Raw genomic sequence first — 21239 nt, 5'->3', positions numbered from 1 at the left:
GGACCATTACAATAATCTTTCAAGTTTGACCTCCTGCATAACATGGGCCATAGATTTGGCTCAGTGATTAAATTAAAGCTATTGTAGGTCTCAGGAGTGACAGCATGAGAACACAGCAACAGAGATTAAAAGCCAGAATCTTGCCAGCAGGGACACAACATGAGCCACGTGCATTGCCCCAAGCTATGCACCAAAAATTTGCCTTCCACTCCATGACAAAAGAAAGAGATTCTAATAGACAGACAGACTGCATCCTATGCCCAATAAGGCCTTATAAGGAAGTGCCAGATTCTGGAAGCCCAATGCTCCAACTCTGGAACCCAGTGAGATATCCAAACAAGAATTTGGAGATAATTTAGGAGGATTTGGGGGCAGGTATTTCAGCAGACAGGCACAGTAGGTTTTTTTATGTGTTTTTGTTCAGCAGACAGTATGCCCACATGCCCAACTCTGTCCACCCAAAGTAGGAAGGTGGGAACTCACCAAAGCCTGGTTGTTGTCGCTGAAACGGGTAAAGAGCTGATTGGTGGTGTCAAATAAAGCCTTACAGATCAACTCAAACCACTCTCTTCGGGGGCCTCCCCAGTCCAGTGCTACAAGATAAACCAAGTCCAAAACCCAGAGTTATAGCCAACTCTCTTCCATTTCTTCTTCCCACCCAGAGCTGCCAGGAAATCAGAATTATTTCTTTAGCTACAGCATCATTATCTCCAAGTCACTTTGATGGGCAGAGCATTGTGGGAATGGGATCACAGGAAAATAAGTATAGAGATGGTCTTTCACTTAATTGTCTTGTAATTGCTTGTATCAGACTCCTGTTGCTGGAAGGATTTTCCGTTCACTCAAACCTAAGGTTTCAGATCCATGAAGCGAGCATTTTCACACATTTAAATACAACAGTGACTGACAAAATCTCTTAGTCCAGCACTTCATATCTTTTCTGCATAGGTGATTCTTATCAAATCAGTCACCATTTATAAGTAACACACTGGGAAGCCCAGCTGCAAACTCAAAGAAAGGATGGTCTTATAAAATGAAGGCACTGAATGGGGACTCAAGAATAATGGATTCTGTAAACAACTCTGCCACTGACACATATAGCCTTAGGTAAGTCATTTATTCTCTGTGCTGCACATCTCCATCTGTAAATTGGGACTAATACCTTCCTACTTAACAGGAGTTGGGAAGATGAAGTCATTAATATTTATTCAAAACTTCAGTATGAAGACTATAGAAGGACCTAGACCAGAGCGGCTATAGAAGGATCTAGACATAGATGTATTTGTTACAAAGCAGCCAGAAGTGCTAAATTTCACACCAAGTGGCTCCCACTATGCTTCAGGCACACCTTTTTTGAGCTTGTAAGTTTCTGCAGGGGCAAGTTCATTTACCTTCTTCATCCTGGAAAATCACTTCGAAGTTTTTGCTCCAGTCAGAAATGGAAAAATTCCGTGTTGCTTTCAGAGACTGAGAGAATGAAAGGAAAAGTATTAGCAGCAGCCACTACTCAGGCCTCAATATCCATGCACGAGTTAAACCAGAGGGGGGGAACCTTTTTTGGGTTGGGAGTTGATAACTCTCAGAAAAATCAGTTGGGGGCCATACAAAGGGGAGAAGCAAAAAAAACCCAAACGCTCACTGATGTGGCCCTCAAATGAGTAAGAGAAAGCCACTCCCCACTTTACTCTTGCATACCAGAGCCTACAGGAGCCCAGGCGAGTAGATTTTGTGCACTCCAGCCCCATGGGCACAGGCTCCCTCATGCTGGGGGGGGAGGGAGGAGCCTCAGGGGCCAGATCCAGGCAAGACAGGGGCCACATCCGGCCCCCTGGCCGTTAGGTTCCCTGACTTAAATGAAACAGAACGGGAGAGAGACAGTCTAGTAATCTGAATACAGGTTGGAGAGTCAGGAATTAATTTTAGGCAGGGCTGTTTCCTTTTAGACTCAACCATAAGTATGTTCTCCATTACAAAATATTCCCCACATCTAACAGCTCCTCACTTCACAATCAAGAGAAAGTTTGCTCAAAAGCAATAGTCTAAGCACTGCCCATTCTTTCAATGCCCCTCCCCCCCAACCTGAGGCAACAACTCAATAGCATTTATTAAAGCGTCTATAGCTAGGAGCAATTTTTGTAAAGAAGTCTCTGTTCTCTCTGGCCCATCTCTTCAGTTGCTCCTCAAAGAGCATAGAAGAAAGAAGCCTAAGGAGAAGTTGCTGCTTTACATTTACCTGTTACAGCATGATTTACTTTAAGAAAATCTTTCAAGAGACTGGAAATGGGTAGGCCCACATTCCTGATTCCAATTAAAGATCTAAGTGCAAAACCTGTATCCCAGAAAGCCCAGAATGCAACAGTGTCAGCTCAGACTTAGTTGATTATTAAATACATTGGAGCATCATGCTAGCACCTGCTTACAGCTTCTCTCTCTGGTTGATATGTATTGTCCTTATACCTCAATTTAGGGATGTTAAGTAGCAATTAACTTGCTAATCAATCTCATTTCCATCTACTACTCAACTAGTCCTTAAGAAAGGGAAGTTAAAACACTCACTTCTGGCTCATGCTGAACCTCAGAACAACTCCCCGCTGCCACTCTGCACTCTTAAAGAGATAGAGAGGAATCAATCTCTGGTCCCCCACAGGTTCTCAGGACAACCGTAACCCATGCTGCCATTCTGCATTATCAAAGGGACAGAGCAGCCAACCCGACAATCTCAGCACAAGCCCCACGCCCTCTCCCTGCTGCCTTCTGCATTATTAGGGACAAAGGATCCGGCAGTGAGAGCACACTGGTTCAGTGTGTTGGACCCATACACTGCAAATGCTGCAGACCAGAGCCTTACAGAAAAAGGCAAGCCTTTCTTGGTTTCACTGTATTACACAAAGAAGTCACAGTAGGCTTACTAGGTAATCTTTCCTTCCTCCCAAAGGAAACAGAGCACTTTAACACATTGCTGTGGAGTTTGCTTCCCAGCTTGAAAGACCTTGTAATGTAAATAAGGTCTTCAGCCTGCAAATGCTAATCCCAGTTGTGCTTGTTACTTTACTTATGAGTATGGTGACCATATTTTCTGAACTAAAAATAGGAACACCTTGACCACACCTTCTAACACTGCTAGCCACGCCCCTGATCCTTAGGCCCCACCCATCTGCCTCAGTAAGTCCCTCCCCTGGGGTAGTACTTGCAGGGTCAAGATGTACACATGACCGGAAGTAAAGGGTATCATGTGACCTCCCTCCTCTAAAAACTCCTCCCACCATCCTCTACCAATAGGGATGAGTTTGGGAACTATAGGGGTCCCCCATGCAACTATATTACAATTGCATTAATCCTGACCCCAGACTTAGGGTCTCAGGACACTGCAGCAGTACAGGTCCAACCACAATTCAAGATGAAATCCAGAATCAGACACCTATTATTTTGCAGTAGAGATGCAGCCCCATTTGACTCAGGACCTGGGAATCATACAGAGCTATCCCACAACTTCTTAGGACAACTTCCTAAGTGCTCTTAACAGCTCCAATTAACAGGTAATCAGAGGGGGCTGGAGCAGCTTCCCACCTGCTACTGGCAGGGGGCTGATCCACCCCCACAGAGGGCCCACTGCATACAGGGATTGCTGTGGTCTGGAGCAGCCCCTGTCTGTGGGGACCTGGAGTCTCAGCTGGCAGGGACTGCTCCAGTGTCCAGAGCAACCTCTCTCCATGGGGAGTCCAGCTTGCTGTTGACAGGGGCTGCTCCAGAGGGGGCTGGAAGCTGGCAGCAGCCCCAGAGTGACCTAACATTAACCGGTTAACTGATGAATGGGAATTTACATCCTTAATGAGATGTATTACAACATCATTGTAATGTAATACAACAGCATTTTTTGAAGTTACTGCAAAATTATCAAATGTCCTCTGTTTCCACAAGCCAGAATGACAATACTGAACTAACTATGACAGTTACAGGGTGGAGAAGACCATGTCACTAATCCTCACCACTACAGCTTGAAAGGTACATTGCCTGGGGAGATCAATGGGGCGGTTTTATATGTAAAGCTACTGAGAAATGCATATGCCAATACCATAATGGTAACACCTATATTATGTAAATGATACCTAATAATAATTGCCGAATGAGACCACTTCCCAACCTGCTTACAAAGGGCCTGATCCAATTTAAATTTTAAGCTAGGATTGAGCCCAAAGCAATCTGTTGATATTTCCCAAAAAGATCCAGGTAACATTTAATCACTCTTCAAACATATAAGGGACCAATCAGTAAAAGCCCCACTGCCTAGTAGAGGTGATCTTTGAAGAAAATTGGCGAGACTATGAATTTACTTCTTCTGACAACAGCGCTTTCTCTCACTAAACGTGGGGTCTTTACCACAGGTTTCACTGTGTGTCAGAATAACTCATAAATGCGTTGTCACTCCATTCAGGTCAAAGCAACGTGCAACCCAAAGACAGAAGAACAAATCCCTTGAAACTGGAAGTCTAAACATCTCACCTCTTCACAGAGCTCATAAAGGGCTTGTTTACCCAGACACACAAGTCATGACAATCCTCTCTGGAGAGAGAAGATACATCCTGTCTCTCTGTGGACACACCAAGCGTTTTCACATGGCATCTTACCGTGCTGTTTAAATCAACTGCTTGGATGAGGAAGACTCACAAAGAGTCTGTCCATCATTCACACCAGAGCAACATGGTGATTTCACTGCCCTGGTAACAGACCTGATCTTTCTGGGCCTCTTGTGGAGCAGCAGGGAGCCTGCAGAGGTGTCTCAAGGGGAGAGGCTGGGGGTGCTTCTATTTCAGTGATTCTCAAACTTTTTGGCCAGTGGACCATGTGTCTCAATGTAAACCTTTCCATGGACCATCAGTTGCTAATGGAAACTCACCTTTAATTATACAATTATGCCCAAGCCATTTTGCTAGTGCTACAGCTGGGGAGAATGGTTTAATTTCAATTTTTAAACAGATTAAATGTTATAAATCTCACATGTTAGTTTATCAAACTTAATTTTAAACAAAGTAAAGTAAAATATAAATGTATGTCCAATACAAAAGATTCCAATGTTTTCTTTATTTATGGGAGGGGTAGGCAACCTTTTTTGGGTTAGGGGTCACTGACCCACAGAAAAATGAGATGGGAACCACACAAGTGAGAAACAAAAAAAACCCTCCCAAAACTCCAACCCTCACTGAGGTGGCCCCCAACTGAGACACCTCACTCCTCAGGTGTGCCATGGCATGAGGGGAAGGGACAGAGAAGACTAAAGTTCAGGGCTTCTCATAAGCCAGATTTACTTTTCTGGGGAATTTTATGGATCCCTTAGGTTCTGAGGTTGGGACAAAACACAAGTTTGAAAGCTACAATAAAGGTTTCAACAAAGACCTTAACTGGATTACCCGCTACATCCCACGTTCTGATGACATAAAAAGCCCAACACCGGATACATAAGAGTACCTCCCTGGTCCAGCACCCTCTGGATCTCACTGGTCCCAGATGAGGGCTACTTCCAGACTAGGGGAGGTCATTCCAGGCCCTCTGCTGCTGCCCCCACCCCACTATGCTTCTCTGCATTTCCTTTCCCCCTCCCACCCCGATTCCTTGCACCTTCCCCAAAGGCCATCCCCCAGAACCCAGTGGAGCCCAGCACCAGTTCCCCTCACCCCCCCTTGCAGCCCAGCTGAGCTGCCCGTCTGTTTCCTGTGCCTCCCCCCCCATCCCTTTCAGCCCAGTTGACGTGCTGAGTCCAGCGCTGGCTCCCTGCACCTCCCTCCCTCCCCTTGAGCCCAGTCCTTGGGTTCCCGGCAACTCCCCCGTCCAGCAACCCAGCTGAGCTCCACGCTCCGCACCTTCTCCCTCCCATAGCCTAGCTGAGCTCTGTGCCTGGCACCTCCCCCCTACTGCAGTCCAGCACCTCCCCCTTCCTGCAGCCCAGCACCTCCCCCTTCCTGCAACCCAGCTGAGCTCCTCCCCACTTCCACCCCCGGCTGAACTCCCCCACCTCCCACAACACAGCTGAGCACAAGTGGCTCATCTTAGATTTAAAAGGCAGAGCCACGCCAGCTGAGCTAAAACCAACTGATGCAGGATTTGCGCACAGCACTGGCTCTGCCTTTTAAAGTGAGTAAGAGCCATGAAGATGGTCTCAGATTTAAAAGGCAGAGTCTGCGCTCTGTGCAAACTGGCATCAGCGGATTTCCAGCTCAGCCTTTTAAATCTAAGACCACCCGCATGGCTCTTACTCACTTTAAAGGGCATAAGGGTTGCGGGGAGGCACTTGCTGCTTGTGGCGGCTCCCAGACTACCTGCCCAGCCAGGACAAAGGCTCAAGGTCAGGCACCGCCTCCCACTGCTCTTACTGGTTGCTTCCAGAGCAGCAGAAAAAATTTCTATGAAGTCCCTGTGTTCCTGGGCACAGGGAAGGGGATGGGAAACTGCAGCGCACAGGCGCTTCAGGCTGTGCGCTGTTTCTGGGACATTTTCAGTATTTATGGGGGGCACTGGGACAGAAGATTAAAATTCAGGACTGTCCTGGATTTTATAGGGCATATGGTCAGCATACTTAGGAGTCACTGAGTCATTTCGAAGGACCAAGAAACTACACTAGAAAACTACACTAGAAGACCTGGTGCTTGCACTTAATGACTTTCAAAACCTGTCCCTGTCCCCAAACAAATAGTAAAACGTTATGGCTCTCACTTGTCTAGAACCCATAGAAATTGTTTGGGAACAGGCACTCTCCTAGTCACAGTGTCACTGCAGCCCCTGAGCCGGGGCTCAGAGTCACACATGTCAGGTTACAAATACTTCAAGAGACACTCTGGTTACCGGAGTTCTTGTACAGCCAGAACTTGCCTCTTTTCCCAGTCCCCTTTCCCCCTGCCCTCTGGGGCTCAAAGGGAATCCCACTCATCTTCCTGCTGCCCAGTACAGCTGGAGATCAGACTTTCTGTCTCTCCCAGTCCCCTTCCATCCAAGCGGGCTTAAATTGAGGTGGACTATCCTCTACCTGCTGCCTTAGCATAGCTGCAGCTCTCACTTCCAGTCTCTCCCAGCCGCCCCCCCACCCCAGCCCAGCTGGGGTTGCCTGGAATGGAATGCTCCTCTGCTGGGATAGCAGCTGGGACTTCCCTTGGTTGTCAGGCTGGAATGCTACAGATAGGCCACCAGGATTGAGCCAGCATTTTTGCATGCAGGCTCCCCTATCCCTAATAATGCAGAGCAACAGGAGGGAGGCTTGTGCTGCGGCCAGCTCCTGTCTCTTTAAGAATGTAGAGTGGGCGGGGGAGAGGGGAAGAGATGGGGGTGATCGAGTAGTTGAAAGTACTACCCGAGCTTATCAGGTAGTGGACTACTCATTCACATCCTTACATCAAATGTTTACATTTCTCAGCCCCACATGTAATTTCTTTGGTCTTATCTGGCTGCAATGCTACAGCTAATGGTTCTGCAGCAATTTCCAATATAACTGGGTACTGAGGGAGACACTGAAATGCTTTTAGGAATTAAAAATGGTTTGGATGATGAACTGATACTTGGAGCCCCAGTGTATACAATGTTCAGCCTGACCTATCTGCTGATAAATATTACTAAATCCAAAGTTACCAACTGTATCAAAGAGAATCTCAACCAGTTCTCCCTTTCCCACAATTGGTGTTCTCCATTTCTGTCACAATTCTATGCCAAAACACACATGGCATCACAAGTCATGACAAATGATAGTTTTATTGCATCTAATTTAGGAGATTTAAGAATTATAACAAGTCAGTCTGAGTCAAGTCTCACTGCTAATGCTCTGGAGAACATTTTGCAAATGGAGACACTCAATGCTCTGAGACTGTTATTGCCACAGTTCCATATACTTTGGTTTGGTCTACCCTTACCCCAGTGACAGTAATTCACAGAGTAGCTTCCTTCTTGCTCAGAGCATAACTGGCTTTTACAGTTTAAGGGGGAGGTACACAGTTTCCCCACAAACAAGAACAGTTACCAAGCCTGAACAAAGCACACTGGATTAAGGCAGTTCCTGTCACAATAGGGCTTGTCTTGATGGCATTCAGGATGCTTTCTATCACACACAAACCAACTACCCTGTTAGCCTGGACATTCCAACTATTGCCATAGCAGAAGAGATCAACTGCCCCTGAGTCCCAGCATCAGTAACTGATGCCAGAAATTTAAGAAAAAGGTGTAAAGCTTTCAAAAGCTCTCTAATTATATTATCACATGGAAAATTTTACTTGCTTCCCTTCACAAAGCTGGTGATCAGTTTATGCCTCGCAGCTAGAGGCTCAAACATTCTTGTCGACTTTCTCAACTTTAATTTCACTATGGAGTAACTGAATGGCAGCAAAAGGAGCTGGGATAGATCTTGGGCAGGAGTGGAAACAGCCTATTGTCCCCCCAGGTACCAACCGTCACAAGCTCACTCACAGATTCCAGCAGGCCGTGGCGGCTGACCTTCAACGTAACCTTGGAGTGAGGTCTCTTCATATGCACTTGACGCAGCTCCCGCTGGAAGAAGTTCACTTTGTCCTGAAAGGTCTCTGAGCCTCCTGAAATAGTGATCGTATGATTGCACCTGAGCTGCAAACTTGGACTTCTCAGCTTAGAAAATATGATAGGTCTATAAAATCATGACGGGTGTGGAAAAAGTGAATATTCCCACAATATAAGAACTAGGGGTCACCAAATGAAATTAATAGGCAGCAAGTTTAAAACAAACAAAAGGAAGTTTTTCTTCACTCAGCGCACAGTCAATCTCTGGAACTCCTTGCTAGAGGATGTGGTGAAGGCTAGGACTTTAACGGGGTTAAAAAAAGGGCTAGCTAGATTTATGGAGGTTAGGTCCATCAATGGCTATTAGCCAGGATGGGAAGGAATGGTGTCCCCAGCCTCTGTTTCTCTGGAGGTGGGTAACAGAAGGGATCACATGAGGATTACCTGTTGTGTTCCCTCCCTCTGGGGCATCTGGTATTGGCTACTGTCGGCAGACAGGATACTGGGCTGGATGGAACATCGATCTGATACAGCATGGCCATTCTTATGTTCTTATAAACACTCACATGTCAGAATGGGAGTCTCCATCCCTACTTGTACAAGCCTGCTCTTCAGTCACAGAGATCTGCTATTGAAGACAGGCACAGCAGAATTCCCAGGGGACAGTTTGTGCTTAGTGTTTCAAACATTCAGCCACGCTCAGAAGAACAACAGAAATGCCTGCTGAGCATGACAAGCCAGAGACAATGAGAGCCATTCATTGGAAGTGCTATCAGAAGCAGAAGAAGAGATGGATGACTACTCTACAACTCTGGGAAGGGTTACATAGCTAAGTAAAGTGGAATAATTGACCTCAAGTGCTAACTCCCTGCCTACCAATCCATGATGTACGCAAGCTGGGGATGCAGCAACCTGGCCCCCCAATCATAATGCCTATCCCACCAGCCTCTTTTACCTATGTTTTTGTGCAGAGAGCGAATGAAAGTGGCTGCCAAGATGTTCCTCTCCTTGCAGCTGAGCTCCACAGGGGGCTGGATCCCATCATCTACCACCAGAGTCAGCAGCTTGTGCACAGGATCAGGCCCATGGTAAGAAAACTAGAAACAAAGAGATGCAGGACAGGAGATCAAGTCATCGTGCAGCATGCAGTGCGCGCACACGCACACGCACCTTCCCATCTGCATACCCCAACAGAACCCATTTAACAAGCATGCTGGCTCCAGCACTTGGATTCTAGCTGGGACGTAGGGATGTAAAATCCCATTTAATTAGTTAACCAGTTAAACTGCAGTGGCCTGTTATTAAACACTCTGCAGTGGGCTGCTCCAGTCCCCACCAGTTAACCCTAACCAGTAAACCAGTTAACCATTCACATCTCTACTGGGATGTTGCCTTTATAAAGCCCACTTCAAACAGGGAGCTTCAGGGGACCAGAGCTAGATGCTTTACTGGAGGAGGGAGGCGGCTATTAGGAGAAATGGATCCTGATGTTGGAGTTCGGAGAAGAACCATGACTAGCACAGCCCCTACTCACTAGGGATGTTGGATTACAGAATAGTTGAGTAACCACATGAATTCTTATCAGTTACTCAACTGTTCTATAGTCCCCGGGGACAGGACTGGCAGCCAGTGTGCTCCCGGCTCTACTCCCAAGGAGCCCCCTGCTACCTCATACTGTTGCTGCTGCATCCGAGGCCGCAGCACAGGGTTGCCAGATGGGAGCCAGTTTGTAAGGAAAGCCAGTTTAAAAATCAGGTCCCCTTGCGGACTAGCTGCTTGCCACCCCATGCTGTTACAGAGGCAGCAGCACAGGGTGACAGCAGCCCTTGTCTGTGGGGGTCCAAGCCCCACACAGACAGAGGCTGCTGTGGGGTGGGGATGCAGCAACTTGCAGCCCACAGACAGAGCCAAACAGCCCCTCTCCCTGGGGGTTCTGAGCTCCTGGGGCCCAGGGCTGCTGCCGGACCAGCCTCTGTCTGCAGCAGGCCCAGGCTCACTGCAGACAGAGGGTGCTCCACAGGAGGCGGAGCAGCCTCTGTCTGTTGGGAGCTTGGGCCTCCCATGGACAGGGGCTGCTGCCATGAAGTAACCTCTTCCCACAGCAGGTCCAGACTTACTGCGGACAGAGGCTGCTCTGTGAGATGCGGAACAGCCTCTGTCCGCAGGGAGTTCAGACCCACCATGGGCAGAGGCTCCTCTCCCCTCTCTCTGTTGCCATGCTGCTGCCTCTGATAGAGGCAGCATAGGGAGGAAGGCAGCATCACAGAGTCAGTGCTGGGGGGGAACCAGCTTTTAAGCCTTCTTCTCCATCTTGCTGCCTCTGATACAGAGGCAACAAGGCGGGGGAATGCAAGTAGTTGAGAAGATTAACCAATAAGCCTAGGCTTATTGGTTAATTGTAAACTTGACTACTTTTTACATCCACACTGCTCTCACACATTTATAATACTCTGGTAGGAAAAATGTTTTTTTAATTTCCTGTATCATATGTATTTAGCAGCCGTTCAGTGAAAATACTACTACTTCCCCAACAGCAAATCCAACAGGCAGATCATTATTCAGCAAACAGCAGTGAAGTGGGAACTGCAACAGCAGTTGGATGAAAACAGACCCACCTTGGTGCCAGGACACACTCTGAATGTGAAGAGGCGCCAGGGAATGATCTTCAAATAGAATTCCTTCACTGAGAATTGCTGAGGAGCCACAAGAGAAGAAAACTCATTAGCAGCCACATTTCTACTGAAACTTTTCTCTCAAGTAGTCTAGACTCAAGACAGAGGGTGAACAAACCCACAGAAAAAGCCTCCTTCCAAAACTTCCCGTGACAGTATACATAGTCTTCACATCTCTACTATGCAATAACATGGGATAGAAGAGTGATAGAAAAGTAGCCGTGTTAGTCTGGTGTAGCTGAAACAAAATACAGGACTATGTAGCACTTGAAAGACTAACAAGATGGTTTATTAGCTGATGAGCTTTCGTGGGCCAGACCCACTTCCTCAGATCAAATAGTGGAAGAAAATTGTCACAACCATATATACCAAAGGATACAATTAAAAAAATGAACACATATGAAAAGGACAAATCAAATTTCAGAACAGAAGGGGGATGGAGAGAGGGAAAAGGTAAATGTCTGTGAGCTAATGATATTAGAGGTGATAATTGGGGAAGCTATCTTTGTAATGGGTAAGGTAATTAGATTCCTTATTCAGACCCAAGCGTAAAGTGTCGAATTTAAGCATGAACAACAGTTCAGAGGATTCTCTTTCAAGTGCAGTCTTAAAAGGCTTTTGAAGCAGGATGCAGGTAATTAAGTCGTTGAGGCAATGTCCTTTCTGGTTGAAATGGCAAGAAACTGTTTTTTCTTTGTGATCCTGTCTAATATCTGTTTTGTGGGCATTGATCCTTTGGTGAAGTGTCTGAGACGTTTGTCCAATGTACATAACAGACGGACACTTTCGGCACATGATAGCATAAATTATATTTCTGGATGCTCAGGAATATGTGTTCTTGATCTCACTTGGTTAGGTCCAATAATGGTATCAGCAGAGTGAATATGTGGACAAAGCTGGCAACGGGGTTTGTTGCAAGGGAAGGTACCAGAGTTGGTATTAGTGTGGTATGTCCTGTGGTTGTTGGCAAGAATCATCTTGAGGTTAGGTGGTTGTTTATAGGAGACTATGGGTCTGTCTCCTAGAGCCTCTTGGAGTTTAGTATCCTGTTCCAGTATAGGTTGTGGTTTATTGATAATGTGTTGGACAGGATTAAGTTGGGGGCTGTAGGTGATGACAAGTGGTGTTCTATTGTTGGTTTTCTTGGGTCTGTCTTGAAGTAGATGGTTTATAGGTATTCGTCTGGTTCTTTCAATTTGCTTTTTTATTTCTCCTGGTGGGTAGTTGAGGTTTATAAATACTTGGTAGAGATCCTGAAGTTTCTGGTCTCTGTCAGTGGGATTAGAGCAGATGCGGTTGTATCGAAGGGATTGGCTATAGATGATGGATCGTATTGTGTGTTCTGGATGGGAGCTGGAAGCATGTAGGTAACTGTATGAGTCAGTGGGTTTTCTGTAGAGAGTGGTGTCTAATTTTCCATTTCTGATTTGTACTGTGGTGTCCAGGAAATGGATTTCTCGTGTAGAATGGTCCAGGCTGAGACTGATGGTGAGGTGTAGGTTGTTGAAATCTCTGTGGAATGTCTCCAGTGTTTCTTGGCCATGCGTCCAGATAAATTCGACACTTTACACTTGGGTCTGAATAAGGAATCTAATTACCTTACCCATTACAAAGATAGCTTCCCCAATTATCACCTCTAATATCATTAGCTCACAGACATTTACCTTCCCCCCCCATCCCCCTTCTGTTCTGAAATTTGATTTGTCCTTTTCATATGTGTTCATTTTTTTAATTGTATCCTTCGGTATATATGGTTGTGACAATTTTCTTCCACTATTTGATCTGAGGAAGTGGGTCTGGCCCACGAAAGCTCATCAGCTAATAAACCATCTTGTTAGTCTTTAAAGTGCTACATAGTCCTGTATATGGGATAGAAGAGTGATTGTAAGCAAGTCGACAAAAGGAATTCATAGTTACATTTGTCTGGGAAACTCCAGGACACACTGACATGAGAAATATAGCAGTAAATAAGGTTGTGCAGAAACCTTATATTTTAAAAAGATAGTTGGTGTGTGGGAATTTAGAGTGGAGGCCAGGAATCAAATAGCAAGGGAGGTTACTGGGCAGGACTGCAATGCACTGACAGAAGTAGGAAGTTGTGAGGAATGTAATCATGCACTGGCCAAATTATTGGTGTTACTGCTTCCATTTCATGAACATCACATTCAAACAAATAATAATGAAACTGTTGAAGCCGGGAGTGACCAGGCCTGTTTGCTATCTTCAAGATGCAGAGTATTTCTGGCAGAAGGCCCTCAACTGTGGATCTCTCTCTCAATGTAGAACAGGCTAAGCCCCAATTTTAACTCCTGTTCGACACAAGACTCCCTTCTACACAAGCCTCATTTAGCAAAGATGGCTGAGGAATGGCAGCAATTTTCAATGAGTTAAGTGAGAAAAGCCCTATATAAGGAACTGCTGGGCTGCACAACATGGATCTGTTGGACAGGAATAATGCTCTACATTTATGTACAGGCAGTCCCTGGGTTACATGGATCCAACTTACATCGGATCCCTACTTACAAACGGGGTGAGGCAACCCCACACTAGCTGCTTCCCCCCAGCAGACCAGGGAGACGCGAAGCTAGCGCCCCACCCCAGCAGACCAGGGAGACGCAGAGCGGCTTTTCTCAGCAGACACGTCAGCTTGAGAATAAAGGACTGAGGGAAGTAAGGTGTGGGAGAATAAAACTGAGTTCTGGAGAAATGTTTGGCTAGAGTTTTCCCCTACAATATGTACCAGTTCTGACTTACATACAAATTCAACTTAAGAACAAACCTACAGTCCCTATCTTGTACGTAACCCGGGGACTGCCTGTATATGGTACCCAAAATATTACAGTTGTGGATGCATAAGAAATGCACATTTTACACAGACATCCAAGGGTCTTCTCTTCCAACCCAAGCAGTATCTATAATAAAAGGCATTCAGAATGATCTACAATATCAGGAAATGTATCAGTGAAGCCTGATCAAAGTCCAAAGTTTTTTCTCAGAATCAGAGTGGGAGCACTATTGAGTTACTCCCCCTCAGACATTAGTCTCATTTCTACATTTTCTAATGCTGCATCCAATGTAGACTTAACTATCCCAAGCAATGTGGCTTCCCCTCTACTGTTTGGTAACTGTTTCACAGCCTCATCTCTCTGTAGGAAGATTTTTCCTGGGTCAGGGTTTTATATGGGTACCTTTTATTATAGTACCTGAACCTCTCCCAAATTAATAGATTGGCAAAACGAAGCCTCTACTAGCCTAACTTTTCTGCTTTACTAGCTTCCCTAGACATTCTACTTAGGATAAGGGTTTTTGTAGGGAGTGGACAGTCAAAGATTTCTGTTAATATTATTCTGGTTACAATGGTAAAGTCTACATTGCCCCTTTCTTAATTTTTTGCCATTTCTCCTAGTTATGCTCCAGGATATTAAACTAAATAACCATTCTCTGTTCTAGGTTTTTATATTTTTTTAATCCAGTGCTCTCTCAACTTTTTAACCACAAGAACACGTTTTTTCCTATGTAAGTGTAATGTAATATCTACCTCAAACCTAAATACCCTTGCTCCACTTCCTTTCCTGCCCCTTCTTTGAGGCCCTGCCCCTGCTCCACCCCTTCTCCGAGGCCTCATCCTGCTCACTCCATCCTCCTTCCTACCACATCCTCACTCACTTTCACCAGGCTGGGGGAGCAGGTTCTGGTTTTGGGCCACCGGAGCTAGTCTTGGGCCATGGGGTTTGGAGTAGGAGAGGGTCTCCGGTCTTAGCCCAGGGGGAGATTGGGGTCCAGGAGGGATTTCAGGGTGCAAGCTCTGGGAAGGAGGTTAGGTGCAGCAGAAGGTTCAGGACTAGGACAGGGATCCAGGAAACAGGCTTAATGTTTAATTGAGACAGCTTCCAGGTGGTGGAGCAGTGGAATTAAGACAGGTTTATCCCCTGGCCCTGCACCACTCCTGAAAGCAGCTGGCATGTACAGCAATGGCTCAATGGCACCAATGCCCCTCATCTACAGACACTGAACCCACAGCTTCTACTGGCCACGGTTCCCCATTATTGATCAATGGGAACTGCAGGAGTGGTGTCTGCAGGCAAGAACAGCATATGGAGACCCCATGCTCTGCCTTTCTCAGAGGTTGCAGGAACATGCCAGCCACATCCAGGAACAGCAATTACCACAGGAATAATGACTCCAGCCACGACAGGATAGGCATTTTAGAACTCGCTACTCAAAAGAATTAAATTTAAGCATAAGAGAAATGAAAATTATGAAATGCACAGACCAGTCAAAAACCAAAAATAACCCACTTTGCAAGCAGTACAAGAACAACAACCCCTTAAGTATGTGTTGGGTTGGGAGATGAGTGTGAAGGACAGTGTATGTTTGTGAAAATGACAAACACACACACACGTCTTGCATCGCCAAACTCCCTCCATCCCCTTCTCTCTGTGTGGAGACAGAGTACAGGAGTGGAGGAAGGATGCTCTCCCCCTCTTCTCCCTCCCACACCTTGCACAGCAAACAGGAGGCTTCCAGGGGGGAAGCTCCAAGGCAGGGGCAGGAGCAGCTTGACAGTGTGTGGAGAGGCAACTGAAGTGCCAGCACTTGATAGCTTCCTTGCCAAACCAGTCAGGATCACCTGTCAGAGGCTCCAAGACCTACCGGTAGATCCCAATCTACTGGTTGGTGACCACTGTTTTAATCCTTTTACCTTAGTTGTTGTTAAACAGATTGTATTTTCTATTCTTTCTTCCCAAATCAATCATTCTCCCTAGCTCCCAATCAGACTTGTTTTTTCTGATTTTCCTCCTGATCATGACCTGTACGTACTCAAAATGGAAGTAACTTGAAGCCTGATTTCACCAAAGTCATAAAGGAGGGCACTAAAGTCAATGAAGAGATGCCCATTGACTTCAACAGATTAGGATCAGACAGAGAGAGGCTGTTAGATCACCCTACTCTGTGATATGATGCTGCTACATATGTAATGCTAAAAAGTGTATCAGTCTTTTTACTGATACTTAATTGAAAACTCTAAATTTTCTGTCTATTCCCTCTGGGTTTCCCTTAGCTGTTCCTGTTTTCCAGATTTCTCGCTCCCATTGATTAGCTTGGTTGGCTCCTTAGGCTGCTTTTGAATCTTGGCATTCTCCTTTCTCACCCCCTGTTCTTAGCCTTACTAGGTCCCTTTGTGTATCTCTGCCCTCACTGGTGTTTGCAGCTCCTCCCAATTTAGGATCAGCTCTGAATATTATTAACATGTAGCTTTTACTCTGGTTTCCCATCTTTAATTAAAGCATTGTCAGCCTTGACAAGTACAGCTAATAGGTTTCCATCTCTTCTGTGGCACATATCTTCACTCTACCAGGTTTCCACTATATTCTTCCCTGCCTTTAAATTTAACATCTTGGGATCCTTCAGGGGGGAAAATACCTGGGGAATCTAAAACAACAATTTTAAACACTTAGTTTAGACAAACTTTACCAGCCAAGTCTGATATGTCTAGGAACAGAGCCCAAAGAGAGGGGCAAGGCAATCTCTGAAATGCCAGAACATTTGAATCTAAAGCTGAAGAGCAGTAACCATGTGGGCTTTACCTTGGGTGACACATAACAATATACTTTTTTAGGTTTCTTCACTTTCTCTGGAGTTTGGCTGTCAGATGGAGAGTCTTCATCCTCATCTTCAGTGGTGGCAGAAAGACGGCGCTGGGAGGAGCCCAGATGCATGGGTGGGAGGTGCCACTGTGTATTGGCATAGCTAGTAGAGTTGTAAAGATAGGCCTCAAAGTAGATACTGACCCCTGATGTGGACACATTACGTTCTACAATGTTCATTTCATTTTCTAAAAGACACAAATGGAACACATGTCAAGTCTGATACAGCCAAGAAACGAAGTTGAGTACCTCACATTAAGTTCAGAGTTCACAGAACAGCACTAATCAAAAAGTCTAACCAGCTAAGTGGGAACCTGGTAAAGTGACTCCACAACGAAGGAGGTTCAAGAGTGGGATATGGAGCCTTTCACCTCCAGGGCATCAGTAAATCAGGTCTGACTGTAGGCCTGGGAGACAGGCTGTCTTGGAGGAGGGGCGAGAGAAAAGGAATACAGAACCTTTCATTTCTAGGGCGCCACTTCTAATTTAACTCCTGCCTGTAGTAACCAAAAGCTATAATCAAATGACAGTCATTCAGTAGCTTGTGTGAAATAAACTGGTAACTTACTCCTTGTGGGACAAAGATCCACATCACAAAATAATCAAGAATGAGAATACCATCTGTTATATAGTACTCTTAATTTGTAGATCTCAAAGCATATCCAAAATTTTCTTAACTACTGTTAACCTCCTAAATGCAAAGGACTGAATACATCATAGTCAAAGGCTCAATTTAAAAAGTTCCCCTCAGAAGCAGGAGGTGGCAACTCCTGTGTGATAAATGTTATAGGGATATGGAATGTCTATCTCTAGTGTTTTCTCCACCATCACTGAATTCACCTCATTTAAATATGTTTAAAAGAATGAACATCACTGAGTGAGACTGGTATGGAGGGAAGCCAATTTTAAAACAGAAACCAGCTCTCCTTGAATGGAACATATGGCATCCAGTAGGACTAGATCATCGAACATCTCTCAACTCACCACTTAGGACAATAATGTCAAAATCGCCATTGCTAATAGGCTGGTTTTGGTAGGCAATACAAGCATGAAAACAGCCTCTACGGTGCAGGGTGAGACGCAAGAACACTTGGCAAGTCTGTCGATTGGATGTCACAGACTTCTCAAACAAAACATCAGAGCTCTCTTCCTCTTGGGGACCCAGCTAGAAAAAGACAGAAAAACAACAGTGGAGAGGATAACACTCTAGATCAGGAGGAGACGGGAGAGAGGGATGAAGCCCAACCCAACTCACTTCATGGATGGAAAGGCTGTAGTTGTGCTCATCTACCAGGGACACAGAATTGCTGGTGGGATTATCATACTCATCTCTGGGGACAATCTGCAAAGTGTGTTGCTGCCCACAGGTCAGCACCAGAGTGGAAAAGTGGCAGACAATTTTGGTCTTGGAGGGAACCACCATCCCTGAAACAAAGAGAGACACAATTTAGAATCAGAGACAGCCCTAGTTACAGCAACAGAAAGCTAACATAGAAGCACTATGCCTTGCAAAGAACAGATGAATTCTTAATACATTTCTCCCACCTCTGCAGCTAGTGCAACCAAGCACTGAGAATTCAAATACATGCTGTGAGGAAGGAAAAGCTTGCCATAGATTGAGACCCAGCATGCTGAACAGGGTTAACTCTTGGCTTCTTTAGGCATCTATTTAAATGAGTGTCCTCATTCCCATCATGATAGCACAACTGATCCAATAAAGTACAAATCAGTTGACCTGTAAGACTCAACTAGTTATGCAAGCTTTAGCCAGAAGGGTACTGAATAAGTTTTGGATTACCTCTTTTTTTTTGGAGGCAATAAAGGGGGCAAGACTTATCTGGAATTGTGTTTATTTGTAAAATTATTAATGGAAGTACATGCACAGAGTATAAAATATACTGATTGGAATCAAACAGAAAAATAAATTATGTCGAAGAGTTTCCTTTTTTCTTTTTATAAAAAAAATCTGTGGAAATCACTGCTGCAAGAAATCAATGAAGCAAAGTTTAGAAGATCTAAGAGGATTCAGGTCAAATCAAAATAGCACTTGAAGTAACAATAGCTAAGATATCAATTATAATTCTCTATATTTGAGTGTAAAGGCATTCTCTGGCCATTTAGCTGGGTCAGGATGAAGTTACCCACAAAGAATGGTATGGTGTCAATGGCTATATAGGCTGACACACACTGCTACTACAGGCAGTCCCCGACTTACGCGGATCCACACTTACGTCGGATCCGCACTTACGAACGGGGCTTTCTCGCCCCGGAGGTCGAGGTAGCGGATTGCTACCTGCGAGCTCCGGGGCGAGAAAGCCCCGTTCGTAAGCTGCTCCGGTGCCCCTGGTCTGCTGGAGACCGTCTCCAGCAAACCAGGGGCACCGGGCGGGTTCCCACGCTTCTGAGGCTTTGCCAGAGCAAAGCCTCAGAAGCGCGGGAACCCGCCCGCGGCTGCCGCTTCAGTCGCGGTGCCTGTGGTCTGCTGGAGACGGTCCCCAGCAGACCACAGGCAGGGGACTGAAGCGGCAGCAGCGGCGGTTCCCCGCGCTTCTGAGACTTTGCCAGAGCAAAGTCTCAGAAGCGCGGGGAACCGCCGCTGCTGCCGCTTCAGTCCCCTGCCTGTGGTCTGCTGGGGACCGTCCCCAGCAGACCACAGGCACCGGGACTGAAGCCGCAGCCGCGGGGGGTCCCGCGCCTCTGAGGCTTTGCCAGAGCAAAGCCTCAGAGGCGCGGCACCCCGCTGCCGCTGCGGCTCTGCTCCCGTATCCCTGGTCTGCTGGGGGCGGGGGGGCGCGGCTAGTGTGCCCCCCCCCAGCAGACCAGGCTTTTGTTTTGGACCCTGGAGCAGAGCAGCTGGGGCTGGCAATTGGTCCTGCAGCGCCTTCTGGGCACTACTGGACCAACCCGGCAGCACCCCAGCTGCTCTGCCCCAGGTCCTGATTCAGCCGCTGCTGGTCAGTTTCAGCAGTGGCTGAATCAGGACGCCTGGGGCAGAGCAGCTGGGGTGCTGCTCGGTTGGTCCAGTAGCGCCGAGGAGCGGTGCTACTGGAGCAACCCAGCAGCACCCCAGCTGCTCTGCCCCAGGCGTCCCAAAGTCAGCCGCTGCTGAAACTGACCAGCGCTGACTACAGGAAGCCCGAGGCAGAGTTGCTCTGCCCCAGGCTTCCTGGAATCAGCTGCTGATCAGTTTCAGCTGCAGCTGACTTGGGGAAGCTTGGGGTTCTTAAATTGAATCTGTATGTAAGTCAGAACTGGCGGTCAGTTTCAGCAGCGGCTGAATCTGGACGCCAGTTCCAACTTACATACAGATTCAACTTAAGAACAAACCTACAGTCCCTATCTTGTACGTAACCCGAGGACTGCCTGTACTACAGTATAGCAGCTTCTGTTTTCCCATGTTTGCTGCTTACAAGCTTGCTTAAATCAAGAGTCTCTCTCTCTATATTATTTGGCTTCAGAGGGTAGCCGAGTTAGTCTGTAACAGCAAAAACTTAAACAACAACAAATAGTCTAGTAGCACCTTGAAGATTAACAAAACATGTAGATGGTATCATGAGGTTTGTGTCATCTGAAGAAGTGGATTGCGCCCACAAAAGCTCACGATACCATCTACATGTTTTGTTAGTCTTTAAGGTGCTACGAAACTATTTGTAGTTTTTAATTTTTTTCTATTACTTGGGAGAGCACATGTAGAGTACAATGCAAAGGAGGCAAACCCTCCCCATATATCTCTATCTCAGCTACCAACATATACCTTGATGTCACTGACACCTCTATATCTACTCAGGTTCACTACCAATTCACCTAGACCTTACCTGGCTGAAACACTTTGTAGTAGGGGCTGTAGGCCACATTCAAGCCGCCGAGCTTTATGGTAATTTCATATCGCCCAGCCCTGCGCACAGTGAAGGCCACTTTCGCCACATTGGAATTAGGCTCCTGAAGGACTTCCTGGGTCACAGGAATATCCATTGCTAGCTCCACATGGCAGATTTGAACTCGCAGCCCCACAGGCCGATGAGCAGGGAAGGGCTGCCCATTCTTATAGAATAACTGCATGGGGAATGGAGAAGCCCAGGTCAGCAGAGATACGGGACACAGGTAGAGAAAGAAACCAGCCACCTTGCAACAGAAGGCAGGATGGAGCCCTGCCTCAACAAGGGAGTGAGGGGAAAACAAATGCAGGACAAAGCCCCATAGCATGGGCAGTGTTCTCCCAGAGAGTGAGAAAGAGGGAACCGTGTACCTTTAAGCTCTGGTTCCCCTCCCCCCAGTACTTATTCTGCTGGGATTCAAAAAAGTTACTTGAGAAGACGACGTTTCAGGGCAATTGCTCCATGAATTGTTAGTTTGCATCCTGAACAGGATCAAAACCAACCAAGCCCCCACCAAAAGCAAGCAAAACTGCATCTTT

General features: G+C 46.3%; 1 protein-coding gene across 8 annotated transcripts in view; it reads right to left on the bottom strand.

The window, feature by feature from the left end:
- AREL1 (apoptosis resistant E3 ubiquitin protein ligase 1) overlaps positions 1-21239 on the bottom strand; it is a 41034-nt gene that overhangs the window by 7600 nt on the left and 12195 nt on the right. For 6 of the 8 annotated variants that reach the window (XR_012903380.1, XM_075926868.1, XM_006117751.3 and 3 more), the window contains 9 exons: positions 20641-20878; positions 18081-18250; positions 17810-17990; positions 16766-17013; positions 11121-11198; positions 9461-9602; positions 8440-8561; positions 1392-1467; positions 484-593 (listed from right to left, as the gene is read on the bottom strand). Coding sequence is in view for 7 of the 8 variants with exons in the window: in XM_075926868.1 (XP_075782983.1) it covers positions 484-593; positions 1392-1467; positions 8440-8561; positions 9461-9602; positions 11121-11198; positions 16766-17013; positions 17810-17990; positions 18081-18250; positions 20641-20878 (1365 nt within the window). In the remaining variant the exon portion in view is untranslated. The remainder of the gene's footprint in view (positions 1-483; positions 594-1391; positions 1468-8439; positions 8562-9460; positions 9603-11120; positions 11199-16765; positions 17014-17809; positions 17991-18080; positions 18251-20640; positions 20879-21239) is intronic. The other 2 variants (XM_025181970.2, XM_006117752.3) reach the window with 1 other exon arrangement.

The sequence above is a fragment of the Pelodiscus sinensis genome, chromosome 4, assembly GCF_049634645.1.
Source record: "Pelodiscus sinensis isolate JC-2024 chromosome 4, ASM4963464v1, whole genome shotgun sequence".
Lineage (NCBI taxonomy): Eukaryota > Metazoa > Chordata > Testudines > Trionychidae > Pelodiscus > Pelodiscus sinensis.
The sequence above is the reverse complement of the archived record's forward strand: the minus strand, read 5'-3'. Positions and strand labels throughout refer to the sequence as shown.